Source organism: Pholcus phalangioides, unplaced genomic scaffold, assembly GCF_987345545.1.
Source record: "Pholcus phalangioides strain wild (caught in Gottingen) unplaced genomic scaffold, Ppha-v1.0 ptg000042l_1, whole genome shotgun sequence".
Classification (NCBI taxonomy): domain Eukaryota; kingdom Metazoa; phylum Arthropoda; class Arachnida; order Araneae; family Pholcidae; genus Pholcus; species Pholcus phalangioides.
In genome coordinates this window covers 11,159,877-11,181,654 of record NW_028301628.1, presented here as the reverse complement: position 1 = coordinate 11,181,654, position 21,778 = coordinate 11,159,877, and the positions used below count along the sequence as shown (strand labels likewise).

The following is a 21,778-nucleotide window of genomic DNA, read 5'->3' as shown; positions in this document are numbered from 1 at the left end:
CTTTCATCAGAGGGCAGCATTTGAACTTTCATGCAGTTTTTAAGATGACATCCAAGAAAATGTGCCTCCAGGAAAAGTGTGATTTATAAAATAAACTTTAGTAATAAAATTTTAAAAAAGAAAATTATGCGAAGATATGGTACCCTATATCATCTTGGCTGAAAAAGGTTGAACAAAGTGGTTTATTTCTTTACAAATTGGAAAAATAAACATTTGCTGGCATTTATGTTTTTAATGCATTTTTTGAGTGTCAAAAATTTCAAAACATTTTGTAAATTCCCAAACAATGAATGCTCGGGTATGAAAGGGTTATGATGTCAAAAAGTAAATCAGATCATCTGATCTCGCATTAACTGTTGGGCAATCTTTATGAAAGTATTTTTTTTGTGAAAACATCATTCTTTTGCTTTATACAGTGGCTCATCCAAAGAAACCATACCCTGACTCCAAGCCCACTCAAAACTCCAATGCACCTTTTCATAACATTCTGAACGGAATTATTTTATGCGAATATATATAAAAAGAAATTCGGGATATCTGGGAAAAGTCCCAGCCTAAGGTAATATTCCTCTCTCTCTCTCAGAGAGCCATTTCGTTTTGGAAATGTGCCTGAGATAGTAGAGTCGACACCCGATAGACTCATCAATCAGCTACCATGCCACTGGATGGGCTAGAGAAGAGGATATATATGAAAAAAAAAATCTGTACATGTATAGATCATCCGCCTTCCAGCGAAAAGTGAAGCAGTGAAATGTGTGCTGGAAAATTCAAACCGACAAAGTCATATTGATTTTTTACACGAACTGATGTTTCTACGATTCCCTTTGCTATAGTTTTTCACGTGAGAATGGTGGGTAAGTTTAGGTTCTGAACAAAAAAAAAAAGAGTTCTAGAAGAGATAGTGTTTCAAAATTCCCCAGTATGAGAAGGAAAAAAAAGATTATTCTTTTCATTTTTTACTCTGTGAGTATCGCACTCGAGTGATACATATTTTATTAATTTTTCTTCTGTGGAGGTTATGATACCAGAGGAACTAAAGAAAAAGTTTATTTTCTATTCTATGAATAACCTCAAGGATTATGATCGATCCAAATGATCATCTCATAAAAGTTTGCAGAGTGATTTATTTGAAGATCTTATACTTGAAAGAAATATAATGTTTTGAATAATATATTAAAAAATCCTGCGTTAAAATCCACGAAGTTGCATCTTAGCCTCGCTCACATACACATATTTTTTACTTCCTTTGTATCAAAAGCGTACATCATAGAGCGTGTGTAAAGTCTTTACCCAGGCCTATTTCCTGCTAAACTTTGGTCATAGAGGAAAATTTTCAAGTGCAAAAATGTTTCGAATGAAGTAGATATTTATACCGCATTATTTCTTTCTCAAACTCAAGCATTAATTTTTTTCGAATTCTCAATTTTTTTTTGCATTTTGGATTTTTAAAAAAATGCATTGAAAACATAAATGTCACAACCCTTTATTTTTTTCGAATTTTCAATTTTTTATTCATTTATTTTTTGTGAAGATATAATTCTCTTCGTTCAACATTTTTTCAGCCAAAATGATGCAGAGTATATTCGTATTTATATGAAATTTTTCCAGAATTGTTTTGCTAAATTTTATTTAATAAATCACACTTTTACATGGGAGCCATCTTAAAAACTCCCTGAAGGTCAACCTCTAAATGTTGCCCCCTGATGAAAGCCCTGACGTTCATATAACCATATTTCTAACTCAAAACTTACACATTCCTTAAGTCGTGGATTACTCCCAGAGGTGAAAAGAAAAAAATAGACAGAAAAAGCCCACACAGCTTTGTGGCAACATTGTCTGAAAGGGTTCTGGTAATTTTGTGCAAGCAAATTAATTTTTAAAGAAATTACAAAATTTATTATTTTATGTCTTCCCGAAGGCCAAATAGTCATAGTCAGAAAAAGTTAGTCCTTACAGTAATTCGACAAACAAAAAATTTCTATCGCCGTAGAACATATAGTGATCGAAATATTGAATTTTGAAATTTCAGAGAGGATTCGGGGTCATTTAAAATTTATAATTGCGGAATACGTGGACTCGCACTTAAACTAATAATGAGAAATCGAATTCAAACATGTCTCTGTTACAGATACATAAATGGATGTATATGTGTCTATAACCACACTTCGTGGATATACACAGAACGGTTATGGCTGATATTTCACACTTTAAAGTTAAATAGGAAAAAATAATGGAATTCGATAAATTACATTAATTACATTAACATTAGATTACATTAGATTACATTACATTAGATTACATTACATTAGATTACATTACATTAGATTACATTAATTTTAATCAATTACATGATTATTTCATTTTATTTGTTTATTTCGGCATTCAAATGTGTTTCACATTAATTAGAGAATTTCACTTAGCAATAAATCACTAACGAGTAACACGAATCTACATTAAAGAACAAAAATTAAACCTCCAATTGAATCGTCAGTTTTAAGAAGAAATAAAAATAGAAAATGATGAAATTACATTTTGCAGAGGGTAGTTATAAATATAAACTGACACTACTCAGACGTGTGTAAAGCTCGCCCTGATAGAGATATGTTGATGGAACTTTGTGTATATGGACCATGGGAAAAAGATTCAATAAAAATAGTTCATTTATCAACCATCAGTTGGGGAAGTGGCGTTTTTATCGTAGTTATCTTTTTTCGAAATGACGTATATACCAGTTTCAACGAAATACACCCACAACAACGGACGCTATATAGATTTGACTAGTGTCAGTACACAGAACCTCCGCCCGAGTGGCGCAGTGGTAAAGATGCTCGTCTTCCACTATGAAGGTTACCATCAAGGTCCATGGGTTCGAATCCGGGCATAGAACATCAGAAGCAAGCTCTTTGCCTACTGCGACTACCGATGGATGGAACCTTCATTTCCCACCAAACTTCCCTGGTTGGAAATTGCCGTATGGTGATACATGACCGGAGTTGCTGTGCGGTGAAGTAGTAGTAAACTTTCTTACTGCATCGCCCCCTTCTTCACAAGTTTTATGTTCTCATCACCCCTCTCCACTCCAGCCAACCCATAAGATTCTATACTAAACCCATAGCTTCTACTGTCCCCTGGACCATTCTATCAAACCCCCGGGGGGGGGGGGGCAATATTGCCTACTTTGGGAAACACTGTCCCAGACGAAAATATTGGACCTTGAAAAAACGTAAGGTTTAAGAAGTTAATGTATCACTCCTACAGTTTTTTTTTTTTTTTTTTCAATTTCCCAAAAACTTATTTTTGGACTTACTTTTCCTTCTTAAAACTGACGATTCAATTATTCCATTTTAAAATTTTTGCACTGATCCTCTCGTTGTAAGCTGAAACAAATCACTTCCAAGCACTAAAACTTTGAAAAAACCTCAAATATTGAAATTAAATATTTTGCACATTTTTTACCGTATAGTGGTGAAACTTGTTTGATATGGCATACTACTTCAGTGGAAAACTTCTTCTAATAAGGACTATAATAAGGTCCTGAGGAAAATTTTTAAAAGTCAAAATTTGTAAAGTTTTCGAAAAGTCCATTTGTTTATGCAAAAGTGTCACGATATCAATATCTACTTCATTGCAAAATATTAGAAATTGGATTCTTGGAATTGAATGTTTCTGTCTACGACCAACGCTTGATAGGAGAGACCTCCTAAACACGCTGTGTACAGGTTGACAATCAAAAATCCGGACATCGATATATATATATATATATATTACAATACATACATAGATTTCAAATTGCATTTTAAAATTTACCACGTTTTTGCCCAGCTGTTTCCTTCACCCAGTTGAACTAATACTTTGTAGAACTGTTTTATTTGATGGATGAACATAGAAAATTTCCTGTGCTTCTCATTTAGTGTTAAATTTCCTTTCTTGAAGCCTTTTTGGTCGGTTGTATATTTGAATATACTTGAAAAACACGCAGTCAAAAAACAAATTACTTCAACACATTTTTCTCAAATTTTTGTTTCAGAAATCATATCTTTTAGTGTGATTGCAGTGCAAAAAATACGATTATATGAGTACAATTACTTTTTTATCTAGAAAAATTTGATTCCTTCACGGTGTCATTTATAACCCCGCGTACAATAGATATAGGAAAATCATGAAATGGCAATACTTTACGGCAAAGGTCAGTTGTCTTACATTGAATTTTCATTGAAATTTATATGTGTTTTACTTCTTAAATACCTATTTAAATCGACGTTATTTTCGCGTTCCGTAATTTTTCTAAGAAAAATTCAAAATAAATTGCAGAGATTGTTTATTCCTACTGGAATGTTTATAGCTGAGAGAATTTTGTTTAATATATTATAAACTTACTAATTCTTCTAAACTACATGTTATCATCAATATTTCTTTTTTCACTATAACCTGACAACATCTTGACCTAACTTGTCAATATCTTACATATATGGACCTTTATAAGTACATCTTTTTTTTTTCTTTTGATTTACGTTATATTTTCTATTGTGTGATCAACATTTTTGTTGTTTTTTCCACTACTTTATTGAAATTTCTTAAAATTATTAGAGGTTGCTTGAATATAAATAAAGATTTGAAATTTGATTTAATATATATATAACATATATTTTATATTTGTTTTCATCAATCCATCTTCTTTGGTAAAATATGATATCCGCTCTAAAATAGAATTAATAAAAATCAAGCGTAATCCTTTAGAAGATACGATTAATCTTTTCCTTAAAATGTAAAATTTTTTTCAAAGCACCAAGAAAAAAAAATTCAGTTTTTTTTTTCTCTGCGCACAAATTCATTTTGATACATCTTCAAAGAACGTATTTCACTGAATAAAAAAAATTGCATGATTTTATTTCAAAAATTCTCAAAAGACAGCAAGTCATTGATCTTAGCTATTGAACACTCGCATCCATCGAGAAAACCATTCATTAAAACACTCCAAACTCATATCATTCATAACCCCGTCGTCGATATTTTTCATGTTTCGTGCGAATCTATAATAAAAAAAGAGGAAATTAAAAAAGATTTCCATATCATTTCATCTTATCAAAGTTAGCATATTATAAAAAAAATTGATTTAGAACTGGTGTTAAATTGATGGTTGCAGAGGGGAAAAAATCGCAATTTGAATTATTACATTGAAGCAAATCTCAGTAGTGTCACTTTAAATCCACGAGATGTTTTTCAACGTCTGAACTCATACAGCAAATTTTCTTTCCAATGTCAACCTAGTTTTTATTTATGGCAGAAATGAAACAAAAAAACATAAGATTTTTTCACTCGAATGAGTATAAAACAAAATAGCAGGAGAGCAAAAATAATAATAATAATAGTAGAAAAGAACATTGAATGCATTTCAAGCTTCACTTGTAAACCCATTAGCACAATTACTCCAAAAAATACAGGGTTCCGAATGACAAATTTGTTACAGAAAACGTGACAATAAAGAAAAATATATCTTAAAGAAACTGAAAAGAGGATTATATGTAGAAAAAAATAAAAGAAGATTGGAAAGTATTCATTTTATAAGGAGAAAAATGTCTGATTCTAAGTGTCACCAGAAACGAAAGCGTCCAAAAAGATCTCTCACGAATAATAAGACTTTTTTTTCCACAAAAAAAAAAAATAGTTTCATGTCAGAAGAAAAAAAAGAGTAAAATCATTAAAAGATCAGTTCAGTTTTTGAGAAAGAGGCGAGTCTAAAGACGGAAGAAAGAGATTTGTCTTTTTCTTTCATTTTCCACCCCGTCGAGTTTTTTAAAGAAAAAAATAAAATAATTTCGGTTTTTTTTACTTATTTAAAGTTTTTTTTTGGTAGATTGAAAAGAATGAAGTAAGAAAAAAAGATATTGCTTTTAAAAATGAAAAAAAAATATATATATATAATTCATTCCTTCTTTCTTGAACTTATTTCTTTGTTACTTCTTCATCTATTTCATCCCGCCACTTCTGTATAGGACCCGAAATGATGGACCTAATGACAAATTGCTGCCCTGTATTGAATTGTACCTTTGGTTCTTGAACGGTTGGCAATGAATCGTGCGGAACTATTCTTCTCTTCCGTGAATTTTTTTCCCTGGGTTTTGCGACCCAAAAAAATAGAGGATAGAATAATTTTTTGGGAAAATGTATTGCTTAGAATATATTTCAGTTTATTTTTTTTTGGTATTTTTTAATATTGTTTGTGGTTAAAAAGTATAACGAACATATTAAGAGACTTCAAAGCAATTTTGATGAGGATAAAATAACTCAGTATTGGGGGTATTTATTCCAAAAAAAAATTGGATTTATGTGATTGGTTGTTTTTTATATGGCCGGAAAATTACTCACATCAACACTCAAAAATCTATGAGTGTTGATATCACGCTCGACTTCCGGTTCTCACTGCAGTTTCTATGGAACATTCCACCTTGCGATTTCACACGGTATCTGAGAATGATGGCCATCATGTGGAACATGTTTTGTTGCAGTAACAATTGTAAAAGTGTATAACAATTGTTAAAATTATAAACGTTTGCTTTAATGTGACATTATCTAAATAAAACGTCCTCTGGTGGCGCCATGTGCAACTAATATCCCCACGTAACAAATTCCCATCACTTCATGAAGTTTTCCACAAAATTTCACAATTTTCTGATGACTGGTTTCTCCTGTAGGCTGCTTTAAAATAGGGTCTTTTAATTATGGACACCCTGTATGAAAAATTCAATAGTATAATTATCTGATTCATTCCTTCTTTCTTGAAGTTATTTCTTTCTTACATCTTCATCTATTTCATCCCGCCACTCCTGTATAGGACCCGAAATGATGGACCTAATGACAAATTGCTGTCGTGTATTGAATTGTACCTTTGGTTCTTGAACGGTTCGCACTGAATCGTAAACTGAAGCACTGAAACTATTCTTCTCCGCGAATTTTCTTTTTTTCTGTATTCTCCCCTCAAAAAATAGAGGATAGAATCTTCTTTTTTTTCAAAAATATATTACGAATATTTTTCACAGGTTTTGTTTTTTATATATTTTTTTCAGTGGTTAAAGGTAGCGAACATTAAGAGTTGTAGAAATGAAAGCGTATTTTAATGGTCATAACTCGGTATTGGTGTACCTATTTAATTTAAAAAATTTGCATTTATCTGCTTGATTGTTCCTTTATATTCCCAGAAAATTACTGACACATCAACACTCGTATATATTTTTATTCGAAAGTAGAGTACCATTTATTTTTATATTTATGTGTTTTTCTTGTTTTCTTATGGTTTATATGTTGTTCTTCCAGTTTCTTTATTTTCTCTCACTGCTTTACCATTTCTCTATTCTCAGTAGAGTTTCGGTATTTTATTTTTTTCATTCACTTTTATACTTCAAACGACAAACCATCGATAACTTATTTTTATCTCTATAGTCTTTCCAATCATGTTCAAGTTCAAATTCTAGACTTTTCCTTTCGACGATGTTTTTATTTTTATTATTTACTATGTGTCTCTATATGGCTGCAATCTGTACTTTATCCGAAATCGTGCTCGTCAGTGTTTGTATTTGCTTTCCTCCTCCGGTACTTATCACGAAGTACAGATTGCCTCGTTTCTTTCATTTTTTTATTATGTACATACATACTTATATAACGCACTTGTCTACATTTTTTCAGCTGTCTTGTTTGAGGTAGATTTTACCCATTCCTTTTCTCTTCTTTATGTACTCTGTACTTCTGTACTATTTGTCAAATATCTTGTATTTATCGTTACTGTTTGTCGCTGTCTTTCCGGGAAGTATCAGATTCAAAAAACAGAGGAAACATTTCACCATTGGGAATACTTCTTTACGTTTTTTTTCTTAATGAACTGAACTGAATCTTTAATGATTTGCACAATCGTGCCTATCAGTACGCCCTTAGATGGCAAGTACAAATATTAGTGATTAAATTATTGGAGATACACACACAAGACAGAAACAGATGCATGAGGTTTAGACACAAAAATATACATACATAATATAGTCTCGAATCTAGATAAATAGATTGAAAAAATAAATAAATAAAATGTTACCTGGGCGCATGGGCAGGGATGTGGAACAAACGAAAAGGAAAAGGGTGTAAAAAATACAATTTTTGATATATCCTCGATAAATCGGAAAAAATGTAGACACATAGAAGGAGAGGGATTGCTAAAAATTAGATAAAAGTTTGATCGGGAGTAGATACGGCGAAGGTATTTAGAGATATGAGTATGTCTTTGAGGGGCAAAGAATGTGTATTCCTTAAGCAGGTGAAAAAGATCACTGTAGCTATTTGGTTGATTTTTTTTTTTTTTAAGCCGAGCACAACTCAGGTCTATCACCATGGGCAATTTACTACCTAGTGAGTTGTGCCGGAAGTGTAAGTATGTGTACCTAACAGTCTGAGTGCATGTCTAGTATTGTGTGTGATTTTTCAGTGCTACCATCTATATCTCAGAAGTGAAGTGAGTGAAGTGTAATGACTGAACATTTGTACTGTTTGTAGGACTGTTGCTCTCTGTGGCGAGAATTTTTAACGGGGAGATCGGCTCGCATTTGCGCCTTGAAGTCGGGAACCACAATATACCTTTGTTAGTATAAAGTATAAAAGGGTAAAGGCAAAGCCTGGCCATATCCTTACGGACAGCCAAGGGGAGATTGAAGAGAAGGTAAGACTGTAGGGGCAGCGAAAATTCAAAGTTATCGGCGAAATGAAATAATGTTGAAGCAGACAGTCGAGATCTGTCTTCTTGGAGAGAGATATCAGTATAATTATTAGTAAGGGATGTTAAAGCTACTGTAGTGAGGTAAAGAGTGGGTATGCTCCACGACCGCAGTTATTCAGAAGGGTCCTGACTGAATTCGCCCAGTTTTCCGAATCTGTGTGCCGGCAGAGTTCAAGAAAGCAAATTTTTGGTAGACGATTTCGTCCATTTTTTGAAGCCTAAGCCAATACGTGATAAGTTGATTAAACATTTGAGTGGCAATGGGGCGCCGACCAAGCTCAAGTATAACAACTACTTGACTTACTGCGTAGCTCCAGAAACCCCTCGCTGTGTGTGGCATTCAAATTATTCGAATGCCTCGTATGATCTACTCTATGTTATGCTGCACCGGTTTGGGGTTTCTTCTATGCTGATAACCAGGACAATATTTGCTTATATTTAATAACTTTTTCAGAAAACTTGTACGGACCCTCTCCAGCACATCAGCATAGAAGAAACCCTAAACCGGTGCAGCATAACATAGAGTAGATCGTACGAGGCTATCGAATAATTTGAATGCCACACACAGCGAGGGGTTTCTGGATCTACGCAGTAAGTCAAGTAGTTGGTTCATGACCGCGAAAGCCTTTTTAATCATGAAATTAGCTGCTAATGAAAATTTTCCTGAAGTTGAAAAAGGGAGGCCAAGGTAGACATAGCTACTGGTTATTTCGAGTTTAACATTAAAAAAAGTTAGTATTTTTTGCGAGATGGCCAGACTTTCTAAATAAAATAATTTTTGTTTTGTTTAAATTAACAGTAAAGTGGTTAGATTTAAAGTATGAGTCAAGAAGATTGATTTTTTTGCAACTGTATTTTTGAATCACCCAGTATTACAATATCATCTGCGTACAAGAGGATGTTGAGCTCAGTGGAGTTATTAATTGAAATGCCATGGACATGAAGGTGACAAAAGGTTTTTTCAATGTCAGCCAAAAAGAGGGAAAAAATAAGGGGGGGGGGGAAGGCAGGTTCGCCCTGCAAAATTCCCCTGGCTGCAGGGAAAGAATCTGTTAACCCATTAGTGCTTCTTACTCTAGCACGGGCATCATTGAAAAGCAGATCGTAAATTTTAATAATTTTATGGCTTACTCCTAGGTCAGAGAGCTTCCACCACAAAATGCTCCGATTAACAGAATCGAAGGCTTGACTTAGGTAAACAAAACACGCAAAAACTTTGCGAGCAGGTCTTCGGAGATGGATTTGAACAGTAGAGCTAAGTGTGAAAATGTGGTCAGTGCAATCCCTGTTCTTATGGAATGCGCTCTGAGATTCAGGGAGGATCCCGTTCTGTTGCGACCAATGATATAACCTTTTCGTTAGTATGGAAAAGAAGGGAAAACAATTTTGAGGTGCAATTCAAGAGAGAGATAGCTCTGTAATTGCTGGGGTTCAATATTGATGAGATTATTATTTCGGACCAAGATCGAGGAATGTCACCGCTTTCCAAAATGAAATTAAACAAGTTAATGAGGAATGTATGTTAATGAGATATATTTGAGAAGGAAAATAATTGTTTTCAGAATTACCGAAATAATTAATTAAAGTTCCAATATAAAGTGATTTCAAATTAAAATTAATCTCAAAAATTAATTTGATCAGTAATTTATCAAAAAAAAATCCAAAATAAGTGAAAAAAATATTTCAGAACTGATCAAAATTGGTAATTAATATAAAATAAATATGACTTCATAATAAATAAAAATATTCAATTATTTTTGTCCCTGTTTAACTCGAGGCCTAATTGGCCTCTTCAATTTAAGATGTCACATGAGTTGGTGGTCCGTGGGCTTCGTGTGAAGTTTCAATTTTCCTACTGTGTCTGATATATAGTATCTGATATAATATTGTTATATTTTCTGGTATAATATCTTTATATATTTCTAAATACAATTTAATACTTTTATTAATACGATGCGGAGATGTGAGTGTGATATATTAATTGAGTTTAATTGGTTTTTGATCATTTCCTAGGCATAAAAGTATCAATTTAATAAGTTTCTACAATTTTAAAAATAGTTTTGAACATCTACAAATATTCATATCAAGCCGGTGTTGCACCGTGATATCTAACCGACGATGCTCTCCGCTGTCTAATTGAAGTATTATTCATTAAATCATGCTTGAAATAATGAATCATGGAAACGCTTCCAATTTATTTCTAGATTATTGCAAGATATCCGGTAAATATCACCACACTTAGAGGAAAACTATTTCAAGCCGAATGTGTTTCTTTGGGGTTTTTTTTTTCTGACTGTAATCCAATCAGTGGAAGTGAATCTCAAATAAGAATAAGCACAACTCGGGTCTCCTTACAAGTACTCACGTCATTAAACAAGCTGAATCTAATCCTATTATTATGAATAACAATTACAAACGTACTACAAAGCATCTTTTCTATTCTTATCTCGTCCTTCAGTCGGATAGAGAAAGTTAATGGCATTTCTCATTTTCCTCAAAAGAAAATCTTTTCTCTGAAGAAGACTATCTTCGATTTCTCATCCATGCAAATACAAGATGCCGTATTCCTCTCAAGAATATGGAACAGATTTTCAAACGAATTTTCCCTTCTATTTTTGGGCACATGAAAAAGTTTTAAGCTTATTTTATCTATGTTATACCAACACAATTTTCGTAAATTCATCAAGTTTTCTCCAACTTGGGATTGCTTTGTTAGGCTATGCCAACGAATTTTTTTTTTTTTTTTCCAATGTTATATTTTTTTATTATACGTATTATGTTTTTTCTCATAGTTCTTTTCATTTTTTGTACCCATTTAAAAAAAAAAAGTCACGTTGATGATCATTGCTTGTTGTGGCTTCGAATTTTATATTTGACATATATTTGACCAAAAATATCTCGTCAGTGACTAATTCATGTATTATCCATTAAATTCGCGTTTAAAGCAATAACAGGAAGGTTCCCAAATTATTTTGGGAACATTACCAAGCATCTGGTAATTATCACCACTCTAGAGGAAAAATCTTTCAGGCAGCATTGTTTCTCCATTTCTTTTAAGGCTCTTATCCAATCAATGAAACTGAATCTCAAATCAGAATAAGCACAAGTCTTGTCTCCTTACAAGTACTCACGTCACTAAACAAGCTGAATCTAATCCTGTTATTATAAAATAACAATTACAAAAGTGCTACACAGCATCTTTTCTATTCTTATCTCATCCTTCAGTCGGATGAAGAAAGTTAAGAGCACTTCTCATTTTCCTCAAAAGAAAATCTTTTCTCTTAAGAAGGCTATCTTCGATTTCTCACCCATGCAAATGCAAGATGCCGTATCCCTCTCAAGAATATGGAACAGATCTTCAAACGACTTTTTCCTCCTCTTTAGGCACGTGAAAGTTTCGAGCTTACTTTATCTATCTATACCAACAGAATTTTTATATTATTCCTCAAGCCTTCTCTTTTCTTCTTGCTTTCTTTTCATTCTTCTACCTTCTTCATTTCTCTCCGCACCATTTGGCTTGGAAGTCTTTTCCTATATCCTGGGAAATAGTATAGGCAGAAAGATATCAAGAAAGAGAAGAGAAATGTGATAAAGGATGAAAGGAAACCAGAGCACACACAAAGATGAAATGGAAAGCTCCTTTTTTTTTACGAATGATAATAATGTATATAAAATGTAAAAAAAAATAAAAATGCTCCTTATGGCTCGATGGGTTGATAACGCGTATTCAAAAATGCATGAAAGCCCACAGGATGGAACGAAAGAGAAGAAAGTAAATGAAAACTTTCTTCTCAGCTCATTATTCTGTTCTTATATTTCAACATTCTTTTTATTTATTATGAATATGGAGATTTTTCTACCATTTATTTAAAGAAAAGTTATTCTTTAAAATACAATCGCAAATCGGTTATTATTATTTTTTTAAAGAATGATTCCCCTGATAGTGTATTTTGTATATCGCTCTGATCTTTTGTTATTTAAAATCATGCTTTGTCTAGATATTTTTCACTTTATCGGATCGATCAAAGAGACAGTGAATGTTCTTTGATTTCATTTTTTCCTCTGAAAGGTTTTATACTATAATCCTATTGGGTAAATGTTTATATACAGGGGTGCGGGTGGGGGGGGGGGGGTTGGACTTCAAAGCAAAACTTCGTCTGTCCTCAAAGTAAAAACTTTTAAAGTAGGTGACATAAAAATATATCATATTCGTATAGGAAAGCATGTTGGAAATGCCACTCTAAAGTTATGAAAAGGGACTGCATGTTTTGGTCAAAATAGATGGTCAAAATTTTCTACGAGGGAACTTTGAAGCAATGGCGTGGAACGTTTGTTACGGCTGAGCACAAGCACGTGGTAATAACGGGTAATAATTTTGTAATATGCCCCACTGCCGATACCCGCAAACAAATGCAACTATTTTGCAAAATCTATGTCGCCGGTGGTGTCACGAGAGTGTGAATGCAAAACTGGAGTTACGAGAGCATTACCAAATCACCGGTCTCAGGAAACAACTCCGTATTGCATATAGCTCACATGCACCACCGAATCATCGGTGTTACGAAAATGTCAATGCATTGCTATTATTAATAGAGCATTTCTGGATCTCCGGCGTTACGAGAACATCACTGTATCGCTCGTACCCAACATTCTTTACTGAATCTTTACAACATTCTTTACTGAAGTGTCACGAGAAAATCACTGAGTGCCGCGAAAGTATCACTTCATCGCCGGTCTCATAAGGACATCACTGCATTGTCGATGCACAAAACCAAATATGCATAAGCCCATGAATCAATGAGTCTCGGTGTAACGAGAGCATCACTATATAGCTTGTACCCCACATAAACAACTGACTAACATGAATGCTCAGTATAGCCTGTAAAGTTTTAATTTTTTTTGAAATATTTAATTAAATTTGTTTAAGACGCGATATTTTTAACTTAATATAATGCGATGTTTAACCCTATATTATATACTTCTTAGAAGAAGTTATTTACACGACAAGAATAGCACCCTGATTTGTTTACTTTATCAAATTTTTATACATAAAATACTTTTTATTCTTTTCTGTATAATACTAATAATATATATTTCATTTAAACGAGAGCATTTTGTCATTTTAGAGACTTAACGCACCTAATTTATTCATTCAGGAGCCTGAGCGTAATTAAATATTTCAGGATGATTAATCCGCGTGTTTTTAAAAGCGATAATGAGCACAAAAGATAGTCATATTTGCTTTCTCGCCTCCATTAATTAACGCCGACGGACATTAAGGAGGTAGGAAAATTTCTGTTCTCCTCCTTCTTAGAAGAAGTCAAACATGCGTCTCTCGTACCCAACAAGTAAGCCGGTCACGATCCTCAAGCACGAGTATGTACCGAATGTATGTATTCTGTATGCTTTGCTCGTACGTGACACGAGCGTCAAATTCGAATATACTTACACGTCCGGGAGTTCGCCGTCGTGAGGATTGACTCGCTTCGTCCGAACTTTCATTATTGGATGAACACGGGCCATGTATTTTCCCGTCTTATACATCCTTAATCGGGTGCTGCTTCCGGGAGTCAAGACAGGGAACGGGATTTTCATCTTGGGAAGGACTGTCGTAGTGCATATAAGCCGGAATATATACGTCAAGCTCAAGAGGAAGAAATTAGTTGGAGTTACGGATCATATGAAAGTCAATTAATTTGTTCATTTAGTTCTTACAAAATGTACACTGAAGTTATGATTTATATAATAGAATATAATTAATATTGACCTTCTCAGTTGTCATGAATCTAAATAATAATTATTTTTTCAAAATTTTTGCCCGTCTAATTGTTTAATGCAGCATTTTCTATCTTTTTTGTATAACTCTTGAAAATACTTTCGAACCCCACTACAATGGACTTCAAGCGATCGAAAATTTGGTTTTTATACAAATACAAATACAAGGACACAACAAGCAAAATGTCCAACTAGGTAGCGGAGAAAAAGATACCCATAACGAATATGGATGTCATACATTTCTCAAATGCAGCAACCCTCAATTAAAAATGCAATCGTAAAAATTATAATGATAAATGCAGGATAAAATATTATACACATATTGCCCATAAAGACTACTTATGGTTGTCTGAATCTAAGTATGGATAACTTCTCGATTTACATCAACATGTTTATCGTATTTCTTTTTTAAACGTGTCAATTGTGTTGCAATTTACTACCTCCGGGGGTAAGCTATTCCATTTATTAACAACCCTATTAGAGAAAAATTCCCTGCAACACCATAACCTAGAATTGTCTCTTAACAATCGATACTGGTGTCCCCTTGTAAAAGCTGTTGATTGACGGAGAATTAATAAATCATGGTCCATCCTATCCATACAATTGAAAGTTTTGAACACTTCGATCATATCTCCCCGACATCTGCGTTCATCCAATGTAAAAATATCCTTAAAATGAAGTCTCTCTTCATAACTCAGGCCAAATGTGCCTACGAGGACACGCATAGCTCTTCTCTGCACCCTTTTAACCAAATTTATGTCCTTGCGTAGGTATGGTATTTTTCTCGAGAGGTTTGTTGTTGTAGCAGATGTAAGTTTAGACCACGTCGGGAAACTGATGTGATTAGTTTTTCTGTATTCAGTGGTATTGCAAGCTGTAAAATTTGAATATAAATGTTGAAATAAAACATCTATACCGCATTTAAGAGATATATCCATGTCTGTTTATATTCAATGAAGTCTCCTAACCATCAGTGGTTCCAATCGACATGAAAGGTTAGTTAAACCAGGAAGTCCTAGGTAGTCTCTCCGCAGATAAAAGTCCCACATCCAACACGGTACTTACATGACACGAAAATTCAAGCATTTGTCATTTTCTCTTTAAAGACTCCACAGGGACGGAGTAAAAACCTACAACCCGATACTTCATACCGTGAAAATTCAAGACTAAACAATCACACTTCTGACCACATAAACGCGTTAAGGGGCAACCATGCACACCTACACACACACACTATGTTCCTGATTGTACCAATTCGTTAGAAATTCCGCAGAGACATCTGCACGAGTTGCGTGTTGATTAGTAGTACCACAGTGGTGGTCGGCTGAAGTTGGTTTTATGTGGTTCCCAAGTTCAAGGCACGAATGCGAAATGATCTCCATTAAAAACTCTCGCAGGATTTCTACAATGGTACACGTCTTCAATCATTATTGAACATCCATTCACTCATAGTTCAAAAATTAGATAATAGATGGTAGCACTATAACAAGGGCTACACAGAAACAAACTTCACGTTAGGATCACAACACGTGCATGCACGCAAATTCCAACGTGTACGAATTCGTTAAAAGCTCAACAAAGAAATATGGGCAAGATGCATGTGTGGTTCAGTAGTGGTGGTGGCTAATTAGTAGTAATCCTAGGGAGTCCTGTAAACATGTTTTCGAGTATCCTTGAAATAAAATTCAAGTTCTAGGGTACCCTTGAAATAGGTGACATTAAAAAAACCTTAAAATAGACCTTGAAATAGACCTTCAAAAAAAACCTTCAAATAATGTACATTATTCTAAGCACCTACCTCTAACTTGTAAGGTGTTTTTTAAGGTCAGGGAATTGCGAAAACCTATGTCTTTCATTAAAATTTTTCGAATTAGATATATACAGTATTTTACACTGTCATTCAATGTTCAATGCTATTTCACCGTAGCGATGTCTGCCGAAATCCTGTGTCGTTCCGCTATAGCGTGATTTAGAAAAGTTGGTTATATTTAAGTTTTATAAATGAACTTCACAGATCTTGCGATCAAATTAACTTTACTTTGATTATTGATTGATATGAAAATTCTCAATGAAAATTTCAAAATCAGCTAAAGAGTGTGTGTTTTTGTAAATTCTAGGTAGACCAGAGTTCCTGGCGGTGGCGGGAGAAATGGCGACACTACCGTGTAATTTGTCGGCGCCGTTGGAAGACGACGCGGCAACGATGATCCTGTGGTACAGGGAGGATCTACCGAATCCCATATACTCGCTGGATATCAGAAAAGTGCCCGTCAAGAAAGCGAAACACCATCCCAGCGCGGAGATGGAAGGCCGAGCTTATTTCGACCTCAGGTAAGGTTCAGAACAAAACCTAAAATTGGATTTACATAAATAGGCACCTATAATCAGAAATATCAATTTATAAGATGCTTTCAAGATTCACACGTCATAATTCGTTTAATCATAGCATAAAGTCCTCCTTAGCTGGATATAATTGCAACTAATTTAAAGTCACTTTTATTTGCACAGTAAGATTTTCCTGCTTTTGAAAAGACATTTTTTGAAATTTTTAATTTGGTGCACAATCAAGTCTTTTTCCTAATCTGTTTGATGCTTTCTAGCATTTCACAGTGTTCTTTGTTGAAGGGTTCTACCAATCTAGCTGAACTGCCCCACATTTTGAACGGAGGATCTGTATTTCGTCACAGTGAAGGCTCTGTGTATATTTTGTATGCATTTCGTATTATCGACATTATCGACTCTTCCTCCAACATGCCAACTTCTTCTTCCACAAAAGTCTTCTCCACACTTCTTTTGAAATCATAGGCTGCTGTCTGCAGCCCTTTTGTGTCACTGGGCGCACGTGCAATTATTTCTCCCAGAATATTGGGTTCAGCTATCAATTTCAGTCACAGGCTTGTACGTTACATCCAGGTCGTTACATTGCCTTGATAGCTGTCTCCATCGGGAAGAATGACGCGAGAGATTTGATAATTGCGAGCTCGGGATAAGAAGGCCACTTGCTATAAATCTTTACTTACTATTTTTCCGACACAGCCCTGCCTCGTTTGAGGTACGTAGTCAAGTTGCTTTGCTTCAGTCAGGGATTGTGAGTGGTTCTGTCTATTTAACCCAGTGATTCCCAACGTGGGCGTTAACGTCCCGTTGGGGACGATGGAAAGTTCCAGGGGGCGGTAGAAGCTACGGGTATAACATTGGACCCTATGGGTAAGATAACGTTGGGGGGCGATGGGACGAAAGAGGTTGGGAAACTATGATCTAACCAATCTCGCCACTGTTCTGCAAAGAAATGCAGGTACACCCTTAAGTGACTTGCAAAGTTTTTAAAACTATTGGGCTGTGCGATCGTTTGCTCACCCAATTTTCATCAAACTGTGTCGCTTCCCTTTTGAAAGTATCATGTCTGTACCACAAAGCGTCTATAATAAAAGTTGGCACGTTCACAGCTGTCTCTCTCTCTCTCTCTCTTCTCTCTCTGTTTCTTCTCTCTCTCTCTCTCTCTCTCTCTCTCTCTCTCTCTACAGCCCTAATCTATAAATTATGAATTTTAAGGAACATCTTATAATGAAGGTATAGAAAAAAAAAATCCCTTCCCCCCCCCCCCACATGGTTTTTTTTGTTGTGGAACTCATATGTTTGTGAAATTTTATCCGCTTATCACGTTCATGTAAACTCTACGTCATACTCTTTAGTGAGGAAATATGAATGAAATGAATAAGTGACTGGGCATTTTTTCTCAGTCTAATACATCAAAGAATTAATTTTTCTCTGGATATTATGCCGAAATAAAATTTAAAAGAAAAAGCATCTTGCCTCCGCCGGGAATCGAATTTAGGTCCTCTTGCAAACCGGGCAAGTGCACCACAATATACACTATTGGAGATACGACCCTGTCCTGCTAATTTCACTCATGCGTTTGATTCCAAGCGGAGACCAGTTGACTTTTCTTTACGAGTTCATCTCGGCATAATATACAGAAAAGTCTAATGTCTTGATGTATTCGGCTGAGAAAAAGCCGTCTCTCTACCACCCCAACCTGGGAGAGGGACATTTGCTGAAGTTAGAGGAGGCTACTAATGTCTCTACTTTAGGGTCTCACTTCTCACAGTACGTGGAATAAAAAACAGGGTCATGTCTCTAGTGGTATTAGCCTATATAGTAGCGCATTTGTCCTTTTTTGTCTCTTGTTTCGATTCTCTGTCAAGACCAAATGATTTTTCTTTCTAAGTTCAGCTCGCATAACATAATATCCAGAAAATTTCTAACTTCTTAAGAATGAAATGGCTCTAGAGATGTCTAAATACCCTGTCCTGGAACTTCAGCAGTTTGGCCACATGTTTGCAAAAAATATGCATATAGATATATATATATATATGCACAACATTATTCGTTGAAAACATTCTCTAGTGTAGTCGTGGTGAACGTCGGAGCTGATTATTTTAGTTCTAGATTTCCTTACCATTAAGAGTGGTATTTACCGACATGGTTCAAACTAAAGTCGCAATTTTTTTACATCGATACGGATTGGTTAAAACTTGAATTTTACCAATCCGTATCTATCTCCTATCCAAAAATTGTTACTGTAATTTAAAAACCATGTCGGTAAATACCACTATAAAATATTTCTAAAATTTCCATAGTTTTCTGACAGGTAGTTAAAGCTGTAGACAGCTCAGAACACACCGAATATAATTATAGACTGCCTGTATATCTAGCAACTCGTTCATGATAGCCATTGTCCTGGTCACCATCGAGCTTAGTTGGAAAAGAGAGACCCACTCGGATCAGGAATTCTGGGAAATTTCCAAACACACGCTAATTAGCTGACCGACGTCGAATAGCAAACATTTGTGTGTGAGGAATCATTCGACAGACACTCTTATGCATTTCCATAGGGATTCCTGATTCCTCGACTGGAATTATGATCATTAAATACAAAAATATTCAACTCTATTATAAGCTCTTTCTCATCTCTTTCCGTTGACTGTAATAAGCTTTGGAGGCATCACGATTTATTGTTAATATGCATGTTTGCCTCGACCCGAAGTATTCAAAATTCTGCATCCTTGGCGATTTGTATTCTTATTTACATAACACACGCAACGCTCCTGTAGATTATCTCTAAATCAATACTTGAGAATACATGCATGCATGCATTAGTCACTTTCTTCTGCGTTAAGTAATGTTTACGAAGGCATCTAGTCAGTTTTAAAATTGTATAAAGACAGGTATCAATTAGTATGTGAGTATTCACAAAAGTATTTGTTTCTGGCACGTTTATAGAAAATTGAATTTCCTGCTGTTCTGTTGAATCATGTTTATGTTTGCTTCGAGCAGGGGTCTTCAACATATGGCCCGAGGGCCATCATTTGCCCTGGCCAGCCAAAAATTTTAAGAATATATCTATCTGACAGTGAAACACGAATAAATAAATAGAAATCATTCGCTACAACCCACAAGTCATTGAAAGGTTATACTGCGGTATTTATAACTATGAGTTGCTTTCCAGATTCATCAATGCATTTCATATTTAATACAATTCCAGCACCGTCTTGTTAAGTTACGTGGACCCGGGGATCTCTCAAAGTCCCCCCCCCCCTCCTCGGATTGCATACATTTCAGCGACAGAAGAGCGCGCATCCAAAAAGAAAACACATGCAAGTAGAGATTTTTCAGAAATACTGAATTAAAAGATGAGTAATAAAAGGAAAATTTCTCAGTGTATTTCGAATGAAACTTCTTCTTGGAAGAAACTATTCGAATGGATATTATTTAAATACAAATACAAAGGCCACAACACACAAATGCCCAATGACGTAGCTAATAAAAGATGCCCATAAAAAACTTCGATGTTCAATATATATCTAAACTATCTAAATAATACAGCAACCCAATAAGAGTAATAAAGCTTCTCGATTTATCCAATATGTTCACCGTATTTCTTTTGAAATTTGTCAATTGTATTAGAATATTAGAAATCATGACATCCGGAAATAAGCTATTCCATTTATTCACGACCCTATTAGAGGAAAAAGCACTTCAATCATATCCCCCAGACACCTGTGCTTTTCCAATGTAAACATTTTCAAAAAAATCAAGTCTCTTTTCATAGCTTAAGTCCCGTGGGCTATCAAGAGAGAAGAGAGCACGCTTGGCTGCACCTAAATCTTCTTCCTATTTCTTCCTTACCTGATTTCTTTCCATTCTTTTGAAAAGAATAGGGAGAAATTAGAAGAAACTAAAATATTTTTTGTTAATATAAGTTAAAAATATATATATTAAAGGAATTTTTTAAAGGAATCATTTCAGAATTTCCAGAGGAAATGTTTTTAGAAATTTTGATGGAAAAGATTTGAATGGATACTATTTACAAGAATAAGAAGGAAATTAAGGAATCATTAAATTATACTAAAATAATTTATTGCATAATTTATTGAAAGAAATTACTTTTAAAGAATTTGTGAAGGGAATCATTTCAGAACTTTAGGAATAAATTATTCCATAATTGCCGAAAAATCATAATTGAGGAAAAAGTATTTTTAGGATTACTGAAATAAATAATTTTATAATTGAAGAAAATTTACAATTAAAGGAAACATAATTTTGAATTTGCTGAATGTAATAATATCAGAATAAATTAAAATACAAATTAAAGAAAGAAATTATTTAAGAACTTTCATGAAATGCACCTCATGAAATAACAATTCCTATTTAATGAAAGTCTCTAATGATTTATGACCCGTGTTTAACTCGGGACCTGTTAGCCAATATAACCGTCGAGACTTCACTGTACATGGAACCTCGTGAATCTTACAATTCTAAATGCTGCAGTGCGGGTTCGTGGCCCGCGTTCTTTAAGGAAAGTTTTAATTCTGTTTGCGACGTCAGAAGTCTGGAATGTTGAAGACCCCCGACTTAAAGAAATGAGATTTCATGGCTTTCATTCGGTTAAAAATACAGGTTATAAACACAGTTTTATCGATTTGATTTTGTCTTTTCAGCGTTCACCCACCGTTGCTCAAAATATACCCCATACGAAAGGAGGACCAAGGAGATTACAAGTGCCGAGTGGACCTTCGCAGGTCTCGAACATTCATCCACTACATCCGTCTTCAAATACTTGGTAAGAGTTTTTAAAAGCATTTCCCTCTTTTATGAATGTTCAAAATCCATTGCCTCCAATCGACCGAATGTCGTAAAAATATGTCTTCTTGAAGCCACGCGAACAGCCATAAACACGAGTTCATTCCC

General features: G+C 34.5%; 1 protein-coding gene across 2 annotated transcripts in view; it reads left to right on the top strand.

Annotated features, from left to right (window-relative positions):
• LOC149064476 (protein turtle-like) overlaps positions 1-21,778 on the top strand; it is a 283,557-nt gene that overhangs the window by 162,324 nt on the left and 99,455 nt on the right. For both annotated transcript variants that reach the window (XM_089255170.1, XM_089255171.1), the window contains exons 2-3: positions 16,645-16,858; positions 21,529-21,650. In XM_089255170.1, coding sequence (XP_089111296.1) covers positions 16,645-16,858; positions 21,529-21,650 — 336 coding nt within the window. The remainder of the gene's footprint in view (positions 1-16,644; positions 16,859-21,528; positions 21,651-21,778) is intronic.